This window comes from Onychostruthus taczanowskii, unplaced genomic scaffold (genome assembly GCF_017590055.1).
Source record: "Onychostruthus taczanowskii isolate IOZ18803 unplaced genomic scaffold, ASM1759005v1 scaffold15, whole genome shotgun sequence".
Lineage (NCBI taxonomy): Eukaryota > Metazoa > Chordata > Aves > Passeriformes > Passeridae > Onychostruthus > Onychostruthus taczanowskii.
The window spans coordinates 4,876,303-4,896,467 of NW_024498685.1; the positions used below are offsets into that span (position 1 = coordinate 4,876,303).

At 36.0% G+C, this 20,165-nt stretch overlaps 1 protein-coding gene across 3 annotated transcripts in view; it reads left to right on the forward strand.

Annotated features, from left to right (window-relative positions):
* The window catches only part of MYBPC1 (myosin binding protein C1), a 70,722-nt gene that overhangs the window by 19,711 nt on the left and 30,846 nt on the right, over positions 1–20,165 (forward strand). For 2 of the 3 annotated variants that reach the window (XM_041398741.1, XM_041398739.1), the window contains exons 2-10: positions 1,184–1,216; positions 4,247–4,288; positions 10,247–10,282; positions 10,907–10,942; positions 13,205–13,309; positions 13,835–13,983; positions 14,342–14,459; positions 15,344–15,395; positions 16,916–16,972. In XM_041398741.1, coding sequence (XP_041254675.1) covers positions 1,184–1,216; positions 4,247–4,288; positions 10,247–10,282; positions 10,907–10,942; positions 13,205–13,309; positions 13,835–13,983; positions 14,342–14,459; positions 15,344–15,395; positions 16,916–16,972 — 628 coding nt within the window. The remainder of the gene's footprint in view (positions 1–1,183; positions 1,217–4,246; positions 4,289–10,246; positions 10,283–10,906; positions 10,943–13,204; positions 13,310–13,834; positions 13,984–14,341; positions 14,460–15,343; positions 15,396–16,915; positions 16,973–20,165) is intronic. The other variant, XM_041398740.1, reaches the window with a different exon arrangement.

Here is a 20,165-nt window from a genome sequence, read left to right on the forward strand (position 1 = left end):
AATCTTTGCTTCTTATAAATAGTTAAACTGTAAGTCAATACTAGTGACAAAAAATATTGCTGTTTTCAAAGTGTCTAGACTCCTAAAGCTTTTAAATGTTGAAAATAAGCTTCCTTTTCTGTTTTAAAAATATATTTTAGCTAGTCAATTTGTTCTTATGTTTTTACCTGGGAGAACATGTTATCCAAAAGGATAGCATTTCAATAGGATAAAAAGCCTGGTTTGTGTATCACACATTGGAAAAGGAAGTGATTTACTTTAAAAATCATCATTGAAAGAAAGAAAACACAAACATACTGCAGGTTCCACTTAGAACAGCTAAACTGTGGTGTGTGGTTTTTTTTTGTTTGGTTGGGTTTTTTTTTGTTTTTTTTTTTTTTTTTTTTTTTTGGGGGTTTTTTTTTTTTTTTTTTTTTTTTTACTTTCTTCTTGTACTGAACATAGAACTCTATATCTGATGGTGTGGTTGAAAATGAGGTGAAGGTCTCTGGAGTCACTCTGCGCAATCCCCCTAAATTAATGGATCCATTACACTTCAAAGTTAAAATCATATCTGATATTATTTCATTTGGTGGAAATTTTGCTTAATTTTGCACCTGAGTGAGAGACCGTATCCCTCTCTAAAACTACCTGAAAGGAAACTGCAGACAGGTAGAGCTCAGTCTCTTCTCCCAAGTAACAAGTGATAGCACAAGAGGAAATGGCCTCAATTTGTGCCAGGAGAGGTTGAGATGGAATATTAGGAAAAATTTCATCACTGGAATGGTTGTTGAGCACTGCAGCAGGCTGCCTAGAAAACTGCACACAGCATCCCTGCAGGAATTTAAAAAATGTGTAGATGTGGTTTTTGGGGATGTGGTTTAGTCGTGACTTGGCAGTGCTGGGTTAGTGATTGGACTCGATGTTAAAGATCTTTTCCAACCTAAATGATTCTATGTTTCTATTAATATTATCTATTTCCACACTAAACAATTTCACTAACTTCCCTTTGCAGAACAAGAGCTTTAGATCTCTGACCTTGTCACTCTGAAGTTGTCACATGTTGTGTGCGTGAAAGGAAAATAAATTTCACAACTGCACTTAAATATTAAAGAAGTCAAAGTCAACAAACATATACCAAATGTATGAAAAATATTTGCTTGTATTTGAAGCTCAATATCTGTCTTCTTTCCTCATTTTTCAGAAACTGAAAATGAAAGTGCACCGCCACCTCCAGGTTAGTGTAAAAAATGCTGATTTGAGCTGTGGCGCTAACAGCTGCATGAGACTAGATAGTGCATAGCCATAATATGGTTTGTGTTCATTGTCTCTTTGAAAGTAAGAGAACAGTAAGGAAAGTAAAAAAGCCTGCCCAAGTAAGATATCCTCACTTCACTTTGCCTTAATACTGATTTTTCAGACTCAATTTTTGTTTGTGAGTGACTAGTTGTTTGCTTAATATTGCACATGTCCTTCAGAATACAGATAAATCATGGCTGCTTAAATTATCTGGTTAAATTGTCCTCTTTGATTCTGAGCAGCATCTGATTACTCCCTTTCATCAAAATACTCCCTTTCATTTCGCTCAAAAGTACACTGTGAGTAAAGTTGACAGAATCAATCATGGGATTAATTTCAGCCCTAACTTTTAGCCCTTTGAAAATTATGTATCATGTCTAAGTAGTTCAAGAGCTCCAGCTCTGACCAGTGGAGCACATCCTGGGTCCTACATGCTCACCAATGGGCATTTCCCAGGTATGCTATCTAAAATGCCACTAGATATCCATGTGCAGACAATTGCCCTGAGAAGTTTGATTTATTGTCTAGAATAAGACTTATTGTCTAGAATGGAGTGGCTGAGTTCCAGGAAGCCAAAGTAATAAAATATTTATTGTCTAGAATAAGTCTAGAATGGAGTGGCTGAGTTCCAGGAAGCCAAAGTTAGGTGAGGTCAAACTCACTCATAAGGATGAGGGCTTCAGGTAAAGCTGCGGCTTTGCAAAGCACAAGAGTTCTCTTTAGTGGAGCTGGAAAGGTGGGCAAGCCTCTGCCTTGTGCCATTGAGTAACTTCAGTTATTTTTTCAGATAATGCAGATATATAGTGTAGACATATCTCTATATAGATATCTACATAGATAGATAGATACACAATGTCAATATATAATACATATATCTACAATATACATGTCCATGTAACCATTTGGTGAGTATTTTTCTCTGTATAGCAACCTAAACAGCAATTCCAAACAAGGAAAATACCCTAAAAGTGCTAAATCTGCATTTACTTACTGTCTTGATAACTGGCATTTTACAAGCCTGATTGAAGATGTCTTCGTTTCAACAATACACACTTTGATTAAAAAATGACAAAAGTATCATTTGCCACAAGGAGTCTCATGGTTAAATTATCCACATATTATTTTTATGTGATGAACTCTTTCATATTGCATATATTTGTAAGGAAAGTTAATTGGTTTTTAATTAATGATATTTTACTCAACCATAAAATTTGTACTGTTAATATTAAACTAATTAATTTCACCCTTAGGGTCTTACCTGATATACTTTGTACTTGAATTTGTGGTTTTGATCAATCTTAACTTTCAAGTAGAACTGAAATGAGAAACAGCTTTTTATATACAGAAAGGAATAGCATCTTTGAAGCGTTACATTAAAAATATCTATTAACATTTTTTAAAAATTACCATCTTCCTTTCTATGTAAAAGCACGGATTAAATACAAAATCACTTCTATAACCTCCTTTCTTTTCTCCTTACCTGATTTTCTTCTGAAAAATAAGTAGGGTGTCATTATGCCTTTATGTTAGGCACAGACCAAACTGGGATATTTCTAAGATGGACATGCCAGTCACTTCTGGCTTCCTTCTGCCTGATTCAAGATGCTGTCGTCTTGGATTATCAAGTACTAATATGCAAAGAGGGGAGTTGGTTTCAAGATTCCAGATTTTATAACTTACAAATAGTTTATTGGACATAACCAAGCATCTTGAACTGCACCAGGAAATTTTTGGGAAGTCATTGTGAGAGGTCTTTCCAGATCTCAATGTCAAGCCACAAATGTGGAGCACTTTGACTGATGAAGTTTTCAAATAATATGTAGACATGCTGCCATCTGCCAAGATCAGTGAAATCTCCTGATCCCATTCCTACACGGAAAAGAAAGCATTACTCTAGCAAAAGTCCCATTAAAAAGGAACATCTGGGCAAGGTGGACAACCTGACAACTGGAGCTTGGGAATTTAGGGAATCCAGACAGAAGCATCCATGAGTCTGTCATGTTACCAGAATGTGGCGTTTCCTTTTAAGTTTCAGCTTTAATTTTCACCGTTACTGTGGCTACACATATGTGAACAAGAAATCAGGATAATCAGAGCATCAACTGGTTCTTGCAGATGTTTTCTCTATGGAACAAAAATTATCCTAATTCCATCCTGACAATGTTAGTCTATTGACCATGACCCAAAGCCATGTTCTGTCAGGCAGTGACAGGTAAGTTGGCCACAGGCAAAGCTGTTCACAGGCAATAGGATATTGAGTGTTTATACCTTGAAGACAGCACATGGTTTGACAAGATTCTAGATTGAATGAAGTAGGAAACCAAAGCCAATGGGAATCCTATCAAATCCTGAAATAGAGAAAGTGTGGAAATTGTTGTTTTGTTTAAAGCACAGTCCAAGTTTTCTCATACAGATGAGGTCCAAAATAATTCACATTCACCTGCTTGGAGTAGAGGACAGGCTGGCAGTTCTGATCAAGAAAACTAAATACAAGTATTCTTGGCAAGACTATGTTGATAATGATGAAGATGATGATAAAGAATTAAAGAATATCCTCAATACACTCTCTCTGTACTTTTTCTTAAGGATAAACTGAGTGGCAGTAACTCATGTCTGATCCAATTTCTATCCAATTAACAATAATATGTAACTCATTTCAAAAGCTTTTGCAAATTAGCCCAAGAACAAGAGACTAACAACTGCTGCTTCTAAAAAACCCAATTTTTTTTTTTCCACTGAGTCCAGGAACATCAATCTTAAATGATTTGTTCAAAACATAGAAATAGCATTGATATGTACAGGTTGTAAAATGTTTTATGGGATTGCAACTGTATATTACGTATACATATATATCATTCTTTAATGTTGTTTTTCCAATACTAGCAGAACCTGCATTTTTTTAATGCTGTGTAAGTCTTTCTTTTTACTTTAAGATCCTCTCAAAACTATACTTGTACTTCCTACACAGAACAAAAAGCACCACAGGAGGGTGGAAATGAAAAGGGTAAAGGTAAGTCTGAAACCATACTTTAAAAATGGGCAGTAAAGAAAACTAAATGCTGTTCTGATGCTGGATTGTTTGAGCTTTAATTCAGAATTTTGGTCCTAAATTTCAGAAGTGTGATATGAGGCTTCCTAGATCCCTTTTCTGCATGACTTAGCCAGCCCAAGGAAATTATGATACTCATGAATATCTTCAAAAATTCTGCATACCAGACCGATGCTTTAGCAACAGTATTTATATTGACTTTTCAATTAATGGATCAAATTACAAGGGATTTGCATGAGCAGAAAGCTGTGTTTAAATGAGCCTGGCTGTTGCCCCTGACCAAGCTTGCTAAAACTCAGATACTGTGCACATTGGTTGCTTTTAAATAAAGTGGACAATGTCCTACTGTCATTCTAAGCTGTTTCTGTTCTACCACAGAAACTTGATCTTATACCTTTCAGAAAGCCCCATAGATTTATTTTCATCTGAAATTAAAAATCACACATTCACCTTTCTGTCCTCACTGGGAGGCCAGCAGATGAGCTCAGGTTCTTTACAGGTTCTGAAAAGTGTGTTTGAGGACTGTCTGCTGTGAACAAATAGATAACTGTTCCACCAGCAGCGTGTGCAATAATCAGCTCCAGTTTTCACACATATTTTTGTGCTGCTGAGATTAGATTTTAGCTCTGTTGACAATTCTTCTGGTTAGGAGAATGCATTTTTGAAGGAACTGGGCCAAATTCTCTGCTATTTGTAGGAGCCCTGCCAAAATAGAAATCAAACACCCCATCAGGTTATTTTGAAAAGAATAATATCTTTTTTTAAAACTTAATTCTGATCAAAGGCTAAAGCAGACCAAGATATGCTTACAACTGATGCAATGCTTGCTTTTCATCTGGCATGGTTATGCTTTTTCATGGCAAATCAAGAAATGGCTTGCTTGAAAATGTATTCTGGCTTTTGGTGTCTTCCAAACAAAATCCTCCCTTTTAGACAGCCTGGATGTATACTTGATACTTGCAGATTTATTTGGGCAAAGGCACGCATGGCTATTTTTCTCAGCAGAGTCAAAATATAAACACTAAGAATGTGTGATTCAAGTACCCTTTTGAAAATAAGAATGCTGAACCAGGCTTCAGTGCATGCTATTTTGCCAGTTATCTGTGCATTGAGCAATTATTTTGACACACAAAATTTTGTGTGAGTAATCAAATCTGTCAACTTGGTAATGGAAATGCAATTCAGAAATAATTTGCATGCCTAATGATAGGAAAAAAGATGAAAGTCTTGCCTCAAGCTATTCCAACAGTTAGTTCTGCTTGCTTTAATTTGGATATGAGAAAAATGTTTCTTCCCAAACTGAACATGAATGGTGATTTCCTCACTGCTTACAAGCCTACATTTCACTGAATAAAAATGAAAACATGGTAGGTAACTTATCCAAAACTTCTATTATCTTCTTATACATTATTATGTTTCTGTTTTGAATTTAGTGAAGGAGACAAGTATTTACTAGGAGGAAAAATGTTCCTCCTAAGAGAAACCTGCTAGGAGGATTTTGCTACCAAAAAATATTCTTTGAGATCCTACTATGGTAGGATCCCATGCTGGCAGCTGTTGCCTCCATAAAAATTGCAATGAAAGTCTGAATATTAATAGATAGACGACCTTCTACCATGCTCCAGTGAAACTGTCACCTCTGCAAAGCAAAGTAGATGTCATTGCCAGACACTCAGTAGAAATACTTCTAAAAATTAGTTACAGCGCAGTTGTTCCTATCAGCTCTTATTTTATTACAGAATATCACCAAATAAGGGAAAATGTATTTTCACAGACTTATTCTTTCAGGTTTGTGTGCCAGGAAAAAAAAAAAAATCTTTATAATGATGAGCAAAATTCACCAAAAGTAAAAAGGTTCCATTCTTCCAACCTAGATTCATTCCAAAATAATTTACACTTGAAAATGAACAGTTCAGCAAGGAAATTATGACAGAACTAGCTAGACATTACCTTTTATATTAGCTATATAAGACTTTCTGCAGCTTCAGAAGTAGCAGATTTAGGTACTTCCCTGAATGGAAACAAAATGGGAAACATTTAATATCTGAATTGAACAGCAATTATGCAATACTTGTGTGCCAGCAGTTGTGACCTGTTTGCTGGTAATTTCTAAGATAGACACTGTAGGAACCTGAAATGGGACTGTGCTGGAACCTGACACCTAGGAAAGAAATCTTGGTAGTCCATGTAAATCCAATCATTTTCACTTCATCACTAAGAAAATATTAACAACAGACATTAGGAAGATAGAGTATACCTATCTGTGTGTCTGTTTTACTGTTCTATTTCTTTTTGGTACTTATTGTCTGTGTGAAATTACGTATTTATATTCCTTTGTGTTCACTGTAAAGTTATGAAATGAAAAACAGTGTGGTAAATTCTTTGTATCACATGGTTATTTTTCTGTAACTTAGTAGCTCAGAGCAGTAAACATAAAATTTTCTTTCATAAAATAAACCAGTTTTAAAAGATCTATAATAATGTTGTAAAAATTCAGGATATATGTAATCATCCATTTTATTTTCAAAGAAACAAAGTGAATCAGCACAAATCCTCCAAATTTACTACATTGTCTTATATTCATTCAATTTAAATGCTTGTGTCTTCGTTTCTAATTTTAGTATTATCATAGAGATTGAATATGTTATAATTTTGTTCCCACTTGCTGGAATAATAGTAAAATTTTAATATCAATTTGCTCATTCCTTTTTTTTAGGTCCCATCCAGTCATTCAGAGATCTACTAAAATTTCTGCATATTTTACTGATAGCTTTCCTCTAGGTTTCTTCCAACCATCTACTAAAATGCTCATTGCATGTGTCATCCTTGTATTTTCCCAGGTTTCACTTATCCATTCATCTCCCTCCTAAAACTTCCCCTCTCTGTGTATGTACTTCCTTTACCATTCCAAAGTTCCAAGTCCCTTTGATGGGACCGCTGGACTCCCTTTGAAAATCAGATTGCTAATTGAAGTCAACTAAATTTGAAACTCTCAGTCTTGCTGTGCTCTGTAATTTCTGCATAAACAGTAGAATAGAAAAATAAAATAATATAAAATTAATAGGTTTTTGACACTCCTTCACAACGTTAAGTTTGTCAACAATTTGGCTGATGGCAGAATAGCTGCTTCCACTTTGTGTGGGATGTTTCAAACCAGGGGAAAGTAGGTCTAAAATTCTTGATAGCAGCAGCTCATATATAAACCAGTAATTTCTTTATTTTGGACATGTATTTCTCCTTTTTTTTTGTGCCAGCAGTCAGAAATTTTAATGTTAAGGCTACACTGTGTTTAGATTAGCTTCTTTAGAGATATGGAGAGTTCTTTCATCCAGCAAGAATCTATTCCTGATACAGCTCAGTGTGCTCCACAGTTAATGTTATCATTTAGAAACAAGAAAAAGAAACACAATTACCCTGTATGTTAATGGCAGTGTGCCACGGGCAAAAGATAAAGATTTCTATGGAGTAATGCATCTTATCAGCCTACTGTCTAATGAATCAATTGGTTTCCCCATAACAAACTCTTACCATGCAACAGATTGAAAAGTATATCCCATTAAAAGTTTACTTGCAGAAGGTAAGGGTAGTGAATGAATGATCATAGTTCTACTGACCGATCTGGTATTTTTGCTATTTTTGTTATCTTCAAATAGACTTTATTTTAGCATCAACAATCATTCATCACAGAAACTGAATTGGCTGTAGCTGCTGAACCAATAGTCAGTCCATTTTGTCCTAGAAGCCTGAGATAGAAGGAGTGATGGATTGATAATTACCCATTCATCAAAACAATCCCTGCAGCATGTAGTGTTGTCATACTCTTTCCATTTCTAAAACATTCAATTGGGCTTTCATCCTTATACTTCTGACATGTTTGTTTCCTTTGTTTGTCTTTGATGTTAACATTTTGTTTGAAAAATGAGAGATCACCCTTGAGAAACCCCAGCAATCCCTCTGCAAAACTAATAACTTCTTTTTGGGTTTTTAGTTTTTCAAATGATTAAATGAAAGAGAAAACTGAGTGGTCCTTTCATAACTTGATTATCATACATCATCATGTAGGATGCATCACATCAAATGTTTTATGCAGGTCTTAATTTTTTTTTTTTCAGTCAAATGCCTCTTTGAGTCATCATCAATCACAATGGCACCATCACTGACAAAAAGAGCTGAAAGTGCACTTAATGCTTTCATGTAATATGGAGAAATATTTGCAGTGGAAGCACATAGCCTTGCATCCATTTAGCTGCTAATGCAGTATGTTAAAATGTCTGACATGACTTAATCATTACTGTACTTTTGCTGAAAATCAACATTTTCAACATCTGCTTATGGCATTGGATGATGCAGGTCATGAGAACTCTTCCATTATTCTATATATTTTTTTCCTATGAATAAGAAAAGATATTTGCAAGATAACATATTAATCCTTCATGTGTAGTGTGTAGGCATACTTTTTACATCTTTCATCCTCCTCCCAAGGGATCTTTAAAATGAAGTTTGATGAATCATTAAAAAGGAATGAGTAAAACGTTACAGTGAAGTAGACAAATTCTATTAACAGGCTTTTAATTAGCCTTCAGTGGTTAAACAAACCCAAAAATTCAATATTGCCAGTGTTTATGAAAACACAACTATATTTCATATGTGCTTTTGTCATAGTTATGAAATTTTTTCCTTGAAAAAATATAGATAAATTATAACTTTAAGGTCAAAATCAAAGGGTAACTTCAGATTTAAAATTTCATTATGGAAACACAAAGATATAGAAACCACAAGATATTAAAAAATCCAACCCCCAAAAAGACTATCTTTAAAGGTGTGGGTTGACATTTTTCCAAAATTGTTCTTGTTTAGCTCTGTTCTCCATTTTGAAGTGTTCTACAGATTATTTTCTGATCCTGTATAAAAACATGTCATCTTCATATAACTTGTATATTAAATCCTAAATATATTTAGTTTATTTTTATCTTTCAAAGGATACTTTGGTTATTTTCTTGCTTTTTTACCATTAGGATTTTAAAATACTAAGACCTTTTGATTATTTTTATCAAAGCTGATCTCTGAGGTTTCTAGTCAACATTGAAAATTCAAAGAAACTCTTGTAAAAATGGTCATTACCTTATTCTGGTTTTCTAATAATCATGATTACAATAATTCCATTTAACACCAGTTTCATGTTTTTCTCAGACTTTTTATTTTTATAAATATAAGCCTCAACATATTCTATATGATGAAACATTTTTAAATATCTGGGTAACAATTGTTTGTAGCAATTTAATACCTAATGACAGTCAACTTTTAGTGTGACCAAAAGGAAAATCCAGCATGGTGATAATAATTCTTTCCTTATTTAAAATTATTCTCCTGTTGATATGAGGAAAAACTGAGTTGTGTATTCCTTGCACTTAATATTATAGTATAGAAATTACAAAGTATAAATAGAGGGGACTAATTTTAACTTTTTCATATCTTGATTTAATAATGCTGAATGCATATGTGGTGCACGTTTTAATTGCAGACGTGGTCATCAGAGAAATGACATCTTCCTCAGGTTAGATATGTGATTCTCCTTCATTTCATTGTGGCTTTCTTATTGTAATTACTGTAGATTACATCTCTAACAAACAGAATCACTCTGCAGCTCTCATATAAACTCATGATTTAATCATAGATCACAGTCCACATCTCATTTTGTTTTTTACTTGCTTGAAACATCAAGGTTTACCATTTCAGCTACTGAATTGCGCAAAGCTTTCCTCATCAGTTTGAATCTTCCATTGTGAATGCTCCTGAATTTTGCAATTTATTTTTCTTTCTTTTGCAGGTTTTACATTTTCTTGTAGTTGTTTTAAAGCAGATGATCGTCTGTGCTTTCAGTTTCTTCACGTGCTTTTTCATTTGTATTTCTTTTCACAGATGAAGATGACACTTCAGTTAGTACTCCACCAGCAGGTTAGGACTGTGATAATGCTTTCTGTGTGTATGTATGTATGTATTTTTATCTTGAATATTAATGAAAAAAGAGTCCAAACCGGCAGACTGAACTCAAAAGATACGACTTTTGAAAAAGAAAATTTTTTAAAGTGCCCTATATTTTATTAATCTCTCTTCAGAACTAGACTCTTTCCAGTCATGTCTTGAGGTCTTTAGTAGATCTCCCAGTGGAAGGTAAAATATTGGTTAGTGGATCCAAAAGCAACTCCAGATAAATAAGTATACTGTTTAAATAATCAAAATACTGTCCCTCACACAAATATTAAGGAATGGAAATTCCTCTGTTACCTGGAACTACATAAATCGTAGAAAAAACATCAGCCTCATGTAACCTTTCTAAAGAAACTCTTCAACAGAATTAAACTAATTTAGATTTTCTAGAGAAAAGTGGGGAAGATTTCTGGGGGTTTTTCTTAGTTGTTCACATTTTTTTGATATTCAAGTAGTTCCTCATGGATATGGTCCCAAATATTTGGTCTAATCTTCTTGTATGAAGAATCAATGTTCAAAATCCCAGTGATGTGAGGCCAGTTAAGCTGTGATCTCTGAGCTGGTGTCATCTAAATTGCTCTTCCCTTTCAGATGGGATGTCTAAGCCAGCGGAAAGAAAGGATTCAGGTGAGACCTCCTGAGAAACATGATGAAACACTCCCAAAATTACATAATAAAAATACTTTCTAGATTTTGTTTTTAAAAGATAATACTTTATTTTCATTGTTTAGACAGCAGCAAACTACAGCTGTTGAAATACTTCAAAGTACCAGGGCAAATAGGTTTCTAGCAGCTAAACCAGGAGGGAGAAGGCTGTGCTGCACAGAACAGGACATGTATTTGACACATACATACATACCTATCTATCTATATCTGTGTCTGTATAGATAGATACATAGCTGTTCCATTCCTCCTCAGCCTACAGGAATTCCATTCCTACATTCAGCCTCACCCGATCCCACACACAGGTCCCAGAAGACTGTAGGAGAATGGCTTCTTCTCACACCTCAAAGGACGGTGGGGAAAACCTAGCAAAATCATCATAACCTCTTTCTTCCTACCTGGCAGGTAACTCACACTGCACCCACGCTCGTGGTTTCAGGATTTGCAGCCTCTGGAGCAAAATGAGCAGCTGGTACTTCAACCATGGTTATGGACCTGGCATAGCCGCCTATGCCAGCACACGTCAAACCCACCTCCCCTTCTCTTTGTTTAATAAATAGGAAAGTGTTAATATCTAGAGGTGTTGATAATATTTAGGTGTTCCTTTATGTGGTACTAAATTAATGACTCTGTGTAAGCTTTTTTCCATTTATTAATATCCTTTTTTCATTTCATCCCGTGGCATGTTAGGTTTGTTGCTGCACGTGACCAGATCCTCATCCTGCTATCATCACTTCATCCTCTTACTACCAGTAACCTTCACTTGTTCTCATGTTGTTTCCATATATTGCCATGTTCAAGTGGTATAATCTAAAAATTTAGATTATAGAGAGTATATATAGATATGTATCTATATATATTTGCATTCATTTATGTCTGTGTAAATCATTTTATGTATGTGTGTATATACGTGTACATACATGTGTGTATATACATGAATGTCTTTACCTGTGAGAAATATTGTACAAGCAGGCACATACAGAGGTGCTAGGCACACTACCCACAGTTGACTGAAACACTAAAACATTACAGCAAAGCTATCTAGCATTTTGATACTTTTTTAAAGTTCATAATAAGCTTTAGGAAAATAAAACAAATTTGTTTGCATTTTCCCATGGTTGCCATGAGCTGTGTCGCATTCATGGGTGGTAGAAATTTTCATGAGTTGAAAAGGTTCCCACAGCTGTAATCACCACATATCAGAAAGACTATTCTAACCTCTAACTTTATTAGCTTCCCCTCTGTACTGGTAATAACTCCTCAAAAAATGGAGATGTGGCATTTGGACTTCAGATTGGAATAAGAGACATGAGCTTCGCCTCTCTGCAGAAAGTGAGCAGAAAACAGACAGGCATTCACTGCCCTTCTCTCCTTGTACTTTCTGCTAGGAATCAGTTTTGACCATGGTTTTACACAAGGTGTAATGGCATGGCACAAAGCCAGGGCTGTCCAGATAAACAGGGAGCCAGAAACACACAGCCATCCTGGTACAGCGCTCTGCCCTGGGGAGAGCACTCATTTGCTGCTTTTCTCAGTTCTGTTGTTTCTTTTCAGTTCCAAAGTCCCAGTTTCCAGAAGAGAAGCTGCTGTGTCTGAACATATATCACAATCATTTCCATCTGACAAACTACTTTCTCCATAAAATATCACATAAAATTCACATGGCAGGACATGGTATAGACCGATCCCCAAATTCTGTGCTTCTGTCATGGCAGAAAAGAACAAAGTTCAGAAGTGAGCTTCATTCCTGCCCTACTTTGCAGACACAGAGGAAGAACCAGCTTGTACAAGGGACTTAGTTTGGGTTGAGAGAGATCCACTGAAAGCGTGTAAGGATTTTTGTGCTTCTAGCTGTTTGTGTTTTCAGAACCTCCATCTCTTCTGAAAAACAAAGAGCTCATTTTGTGCATCACCTCTGTAAAGCACTCATGGTTGAATGCTGGTGCCCTTCAAGTTGCTCAGTGCCCATCCTGGCTGACCAGGTTCCCCTCTCTTCCTCCCTGAGTTTCATTTTCCATCACCACAGAGGTAGTGTTCTTGCAGGTACTGTACACAATGTGACAGCCAAGCAATGGATGTCAGTGTGAACAAAAGCTTACATGTCTTTCAGGACATCTGAAGAGAAAGGTGCTAGGCTAGAGAGTTTAGGAAGTTCAGGTAAGTGTACTTTGGAGGGAGCAAAACACCCTGAGATGACTGATATTTCCCCCTCTCTCTGCATCTCAGTATGGTCTCTTGGAGAAGGAGCTCCAGAGGAGTCAGAAAAGCGTGATGACTCCCAAAGATCCACTTTATTCGTCGAGAAACCTCAGAGTGGAACAGTGAGTGTGGGTAAGTGCCTAGAACAAAACCAAAAGCCACTCCCTGAGACAGAGGCTGAGCTGGGAATGGTGTGGGCAGATTCTGTGGCACTCAGGTTCTGCCCTCAGCTGCAAGTACTGCCTCTGGTTTTAGCTGGATGTGAACTCCACGCTGAAGGCAAAAGGACTGGATTCAGAGAAGCAAACCCCAATTGTTTAACTCAAGACAAGCTCAAAATGTAATAATTTACTGAGCATAATAGTAAGAGGTACAGTTTCTGAGGAAAAAGACTGGTTCTTTTGATACTGTTGGCTGTACTGTTATTGATATATCAAGATCTTATGCAGGGTAGCAGCAGAAAGCTTCCAGACCCAAAATCATTAATCTCTGTACCACTGCTGTACTTTCACAGTCGGTGTGACTGCATCTGACTCTTAATTTTGTGGTAGAACACATGGTGGCTGAATGGAGCAGAAGTAAAAGGAACTCGTAGAGGTGCAAATGACCAACCACTTGTTCCTCAACAACTGCATTGTTCTTTTCTCTTTCTGAAAGGTGGGAATATTACATTTATAGCCAAAGTAGAAGCCAAAGATCTTCTCCGAAAGCCAAATGTTAAGTGGTTTAAAGGAAAATGGATGGATCTGGCCAGTAAAGCGGGGAAGCACCTGCAGCTGAAGGAGTCCTTCGAGCGTCACACTAAGGTGTGTCTTCACTTTTCCTTCTTATAGGGGCAAAGCTCTAAAGAGAGCTTAAAGACCAGTTTAAGACAACAGGCAGAAGTTCAAGAGCAGTGGAGTCTAACCCTGGCTTCCCCACACAGATTTCAGTGATGATCTCTGACCCTCTGCAGAAGCAGATTTTCTGCTCTCCCAGTTCAGAGCAAGTAATGGTGGGGAAATCAAAATTTTCTGATGCCATTTCTGCGTTCCAGTTTCTTTTCAGAGCCCATTATTTGAGTTTTTCCTTGTTTCTGGTGCATGTCTGAAAGACTCATGTTTTAACTTCTGCTTCGTGCAAATGCATTCCCTACGTTAATGAACGACTATGCTTGATTTTTAGATTCATACATTTGAGATGCAGATCATCAAAGCTAAGGAAAACTATGCAGGGAACTATCGCTGTGAAGTGTCTTACAAGGACAAATTTGATAGCTGCTCTTTTGACCTTGAAGTCACTGGTAAGGTTCCATTTGTATCTGTAAAGATTTATAAGGATCTTTCTTTCTTTCTTTCTTTCTTTCTTTCTTTCTTTCTTTCTTTCTTTCTTTCTTTCTTTCTCTCTTTCTCTCTTTCTCTCTTTCTTTCTTTCTTTCATTTGAAATGACACTTCCTTTTGTTCAGACCCTTTAAATGAAATAATACTTAAAGTGAAAGTTTCTAGCATAGAGCTCAGAGAATTTTCTTGTGTCTGTAATTTATTGTCTAAATGAACACTGGAATCACTGGAATAGATACCATGTGAGACATTTATCCAAAAATTAGAAAAACTGGCAGATAAAACCAGTATAGAACTCAAATCAGGGTGTGCCACACAAACTCAGAGCTTTGTGGGTGAGCTTAGATGTCAGCAGGGTGGGGGCCAGTCTGGCTCCATCCATTCACTGTCTGTGGATCAGAACCATTTAATCTGATCCAGGCTGTCCCAAAGGGGTAATTCACAAAAGGGGAACTCCTCCTTGCCCTGACAATAAATGTGAGTGTGTAGCTGCAGAGGAGACTGACTCTGTCTCCTTCCTCTGCTGCTGTACGTACTGATGCCAGTAGGGGAGAAAGCATTGGAAGTGGGAAGACAAAAAGGCCAGAGCCTGTGAATAAGGCAGGCAGGGGGATGGAGAGAAACACCAGAGAAACAAATCTCCTATGCAGAACTGCAGAGAGTCCTTCAGAGAAATGGCACACTTAGCCCTGAGCATCTTTGTGGATGCCAGAACCTAATGCCAAAGGGGAAGCACAATGCTGGTCATTCAGCAGGAAACAGAACAAATTTCATATTCCAAGTCACACTGATTACATAAATTATTCAAATTGTGTTTTTAATTCCTGTGTTACCATTATTTCATAGAATCTTCCCAAGCTGCTCCATCCATTGACATCAGATCTGCTTTCAAAAGAAGGTAACTTCAGTGATCCTGTCCAGCTCCTCAGTAATGGGCATGAATAGCAGGCACAGAACAGAAATTGTATCAAGTACTTTATAAAACTGTATTTGTAAATATAGATTAAAGAAGTGGGATTTTGAGTAATTGGTGGTGGTTAGAACAAAATAGTTACAACACATAGATAGTACATATGATATTAATACCTCTACTGAGAAATTACAAGTGTCATTAATTTAAAGGAAGATTGAACATTTAAATTAATTAAATACATTTCTTTGGAGATTTTTAAAAATGTATTTTCATTCACTAAAATATTATACTGCATGTTTCCTGAAAGCTGTCAGCCACAATATGAAAGTTCCTGGTCCCAATCCTGCACTGATTAAAAGCAGAGAGAAAATTCACACTGATTTCAAGAAGACAGGATCTGGCTTTTTTACCTTACAGTAAACAGTAAATACCATCAGTAAGGAAAAACAGCAAATGTTATAGTACAGAGAATGTAAGATAAAGCATTGTGTCTTAAGGTTTGTTACCTTTCTGATAAAGTAGCAATTCTAACCAGTATAGGTGTCATCTTTTCATGATGAAATATATGAAAAATATATAGAATGAAAATACTTTATAACAGATAATGAATGCAGTTTGTTAATTTACAAGTAAAGCTTGTTATCCAAAGATAACTGATTTTATTTAGGGGTTTTAATTAAAAGAAAATTACAAAAGATATTACATTCAAGGTGCATTTCCTTCTTTAGCACTTTTTAAAAAATGCAGTAACTACTCTGCCCAAGCAGATGAACTTATCTCAGTATTTTCTGATTTTCTAAGTAATATCTTCCACGTAAAATCTTGATTAAACAGTGGCTTAATTTCAGTTAAGATTTGCACTATTTTTCCCTTTTTACAAATATTCAGGACATTTCTTTTGTCTATGTGCTCTATTATAAGGTAATTCTGCTAAAGATCACATCATAGAAAGGAATGCACCTTGACAGGACTGTAAAAATGGACAATGTACTGTTTTATTCTTTTTTATAACTGTTTTCTCCCTTCATTTAGAGAAAGGTAAAATCTTGAAGGTTAAGTACTTTTCAACCAGTATTTGACAGAGCTATGCATTGTTAAAAGCATCACCCAGCAATGCAAATCTTTGTTTTGATTTCACAGCAAGAGATCAGCACAAGCCCTTTGTTTTGTCCACTACAGAAACAAAAAACAAAGCTGGTTGTGTTGACTAGCTGCCATTTGTTTGTGTTACTGAAAGCTAACACAAACCTTGGCAAATTTATGTACTCAGTTACAAAAATTTGCCATCAGAGTATAAGAAGAAGCAATGCAAACCTTTGTGTTATTTTTCACAAGTGCCTACAGAAACATAATCCATGTGAAAAAGCATACAAGTTTGTGTTGATTTTATACAATTATTTGTGTTTCTGGACAGTGTTGAGTGTATGAGAAGTAGAGCATTTGCAGAGTGTTGTCTAAGTCTTCCTGTATTAAACAAAGATTTGATCTTTTTCTGTTAATAACAGCGGTGAAGGACAAGAGGATGCAGGAGAACTTGACTTTAGTGGTCTCCTGAAACGTAGGTGAGAACCAAGTGATGCAGTGAGCAGGTGTGGATTGCAAACCATTAGGTTCTCCCACAGAAACAGTCAGGTGTAGCATTAATAACTCCTTAAGGATGTTGTGACCTTTCAACTTTTTGATGTTTCTAACTGGTTTTTATTCTCATAGTATAATATGCAAATGTTTTGTTATTTTTGCCTCTAAGTGCGCAGAAAAGAAACCTCAGATTTGAGTGTGCTGGGAAAAGAAGTGAGCCTCAGCCTAAAGAGGCCAATAACATTTAGTTCACTTGCTATTTCTTTTGTGTTTGCATGGAAGGCAGAGGAGGGACATTTCCTACACAGGGATGAGCAGTACAGAAAATTGAGTCTGGTGCAACAGTAAAAAAAAACCTGTAAGCGTTAAATTTATCTCTATGGGTACATCCTTACTTGATTTTAAAAGCATCCTGATGTGAAAAATATCATATATCATGCTTTCAAGTCATAAATATTGGTATAAATCTTTGTAGCTTTTTTAAAAATATCTACACACAAATGCTCAGTCCTGTTTTATTTAACTCAAATGTTTTGATGGAAAACAACTGGGGTACATGTTTCTCTGATTTGCCTTGAAAATCTGGTGTTATGATAGTTATGTCTCTAGTTATCTCAGATCTTAAGCCCAGTTTAGTCTTTCACTGGGTTAAGACAAGATAGTTAATTCATCATCTTTTAAAATGAAGCAGAGAAATTCTATATGCCATGGAAATCAATGACAGCTGATCACAGAGAACGGGAAAAGCAATTACATCCTTTATCTCATCTACCACTTACTCTGAAAGAGGAAAGTCTGTAGTATTAATTACATTAAAAGGTCACAAAGGGCTCATTGGCTACGAGGGCAAGAATAGCATTTAAGCAACTAAAGCACACAGGAAAAGCTGAAGCTGAAAGTAAACAAATAATTACCTGGACCAATTCCAATCCACCAGGTCTTTGCATTTTCAATCTTCTCATCCCTAATTAGGACCTTCAGTTTGTCTTTTCATCCTACTAATCAAACTTGCCATGCCAGTCCGCATGACCGCCCGTGTGGTGTTTCCATAGTAACATGAGAGATGCATGTGAGAGTTCTTGGTGTTTTTGTGGAAAGATAAATGTGATTTAAGAGATATTATATAACTTTACTAACAATTAACTCTTAAGATTTGTAAGATAAATACTGTACAAACTTATAAACATGGAATATCTATTGTGTGTTTAATGGATAAAGGAAATATTTAGTTTTTAGACACCATTATTTGACTTTGGTCAAATTGGTTCAACTTGCTTCAGGCCCTGAAAGGCAACCTCATATTTCTGAGCTTAATTGAATAAAATTATTAATTAAGCCACAGTGTGGATATTAATATCCATGTGTGTGGATATTAACATCCATTACTACAAAGACAAATCCATGGCTTTATTTCAATTTTTACAACAGGCAATGTTGGAGGTGTATTCTTTCTCTTTTTTTATGGTTGTATGACCAAGGAAAGACCTAGAACTTTTCCCTTTTGGTTCATACTATTTGAAACATGGTGTTTGTTTTTTTTTTAAAAAAAAAAAACAAAAACCAACAAACCTAAATGCATACAATCAATATACTGTCTATTTTCTAATTTTCTGCTGGTTGGCAGGCAGACATATCAAGTCTTATCTCAGTAAGCCACACTATGACTGGATATTCTTTGCAGTCAATGCAGTGGATCAGTAGCAGCATGACGTTCCAAGACGCACAAGATCTAAAAACCACTGAAATATTTAGGTCCTTGTTTTGTTGTTTTTGGGTTTTGGTTTTTGGTGGTTTTTTTTTTTTTTTGTTTTGTTTTGTTTTGTTTTTGGTGGTGGTGATTTTTTTGGGTTTTTTGGATTTTTTTTTTTTTGGTTTTTTTTTTTTTGTTTTTTGGGGTTTTTTTTGGGTTTTTTTTTTTTTTTTTTGGTTAAGTTTTTGTTGTTGTTGTTGTGGTGGTTTGGGTTTTTTGTTTGTTTGTTTGTTTGTTTGTTTTGGGGTTTTTTTTTTCCAAGTACATCTTGCAATAAAATGCACACATTTAGGAAGGAGATCTGAAAGTGGCAGAAGTCAGTCTGCTTAGGAAATACCATGCTCCGTTTGGCCTCTGGCCTCAGCTCAAACTGCTGAGGTCTCAGGACAAAGTTGGCTTGCTCTAAGCATCAAAATTCATTTTCCAGTTATGCAAGAGGAAAAGGAGCCTGAAATTGAGTCTTCCATTCTGGTTGAAAATCAGGATCCTCATTCTCAACCTCTGCTGGATTTAAAGGGGAGCTTTATTTGGATTCCCCCAGAGTGCACATCTCCTTGGCTGAGAGCAGCTGTCCTGGGAGAGGACAGAGCTGCCCCAGGGGGCTCAGCTTTCACAGGTGTTTGAGGGCTGGTCTCCACCTGCCCCATGCCGAAGGGATCTCACTGAAAGGGCAGCACTCACTGTGCATGAGCATGGATAAAAAGAAAAAAATATAAAATTACGTACCTGAGATTGCCTAAATGACATTGCTGCCTCAGATTTATTCTTTTTGAAAGACTACTCAGGAAGAACCTCTCTTCCTTTTTAAAATTACAGACATATTATGAATAATAAACTTCATGGACTAATCAGCAAAGTGGTTTCCATGGTTCCTCATCCAACCATGCAGAGATTCTCAGGGATATTTAGTGCTATTTCTGTATATGTCAAAGAAAATCCTCTCTTGACTCCATAAAGCTCAGCTCTAACAGTGCCTCACTGCACAACTTGGTACTTTTTATTTCTCAAAAGTTTATTTTCTTGCGCTGTTCTCAAAAGTACTGATTTTGTTAGACAAGCTAAGTCAAATTGGAATGATGCTGGTCTGATCCTCATGATATTACAGGAGGAAAAAAATCTAGATTTCTTCCTCAATTCCAGTATTGCTCTAGCAGTTCACTTTTTTGAGCTAAATTGTCAATCTTAAAAAATATAATTTTGTTTAAGATGCTTTCATTGTTCTATCATTTAATGGATACCATTGAGAAAATAATTATACTTCTCTTTATTGGTTGTCTTAGCCTGGAGTTGCAGATAGTAAATACAGTACTGAAACTTCTGTGTAAAGGTGATTCCTCACACAGGCCTCTGAACATATTTCCTGCTCTTAAGACTGAGATACACATGGAAGTGAACAGATCCATGCTTCAAGTCCAAGTTGGTGTGGA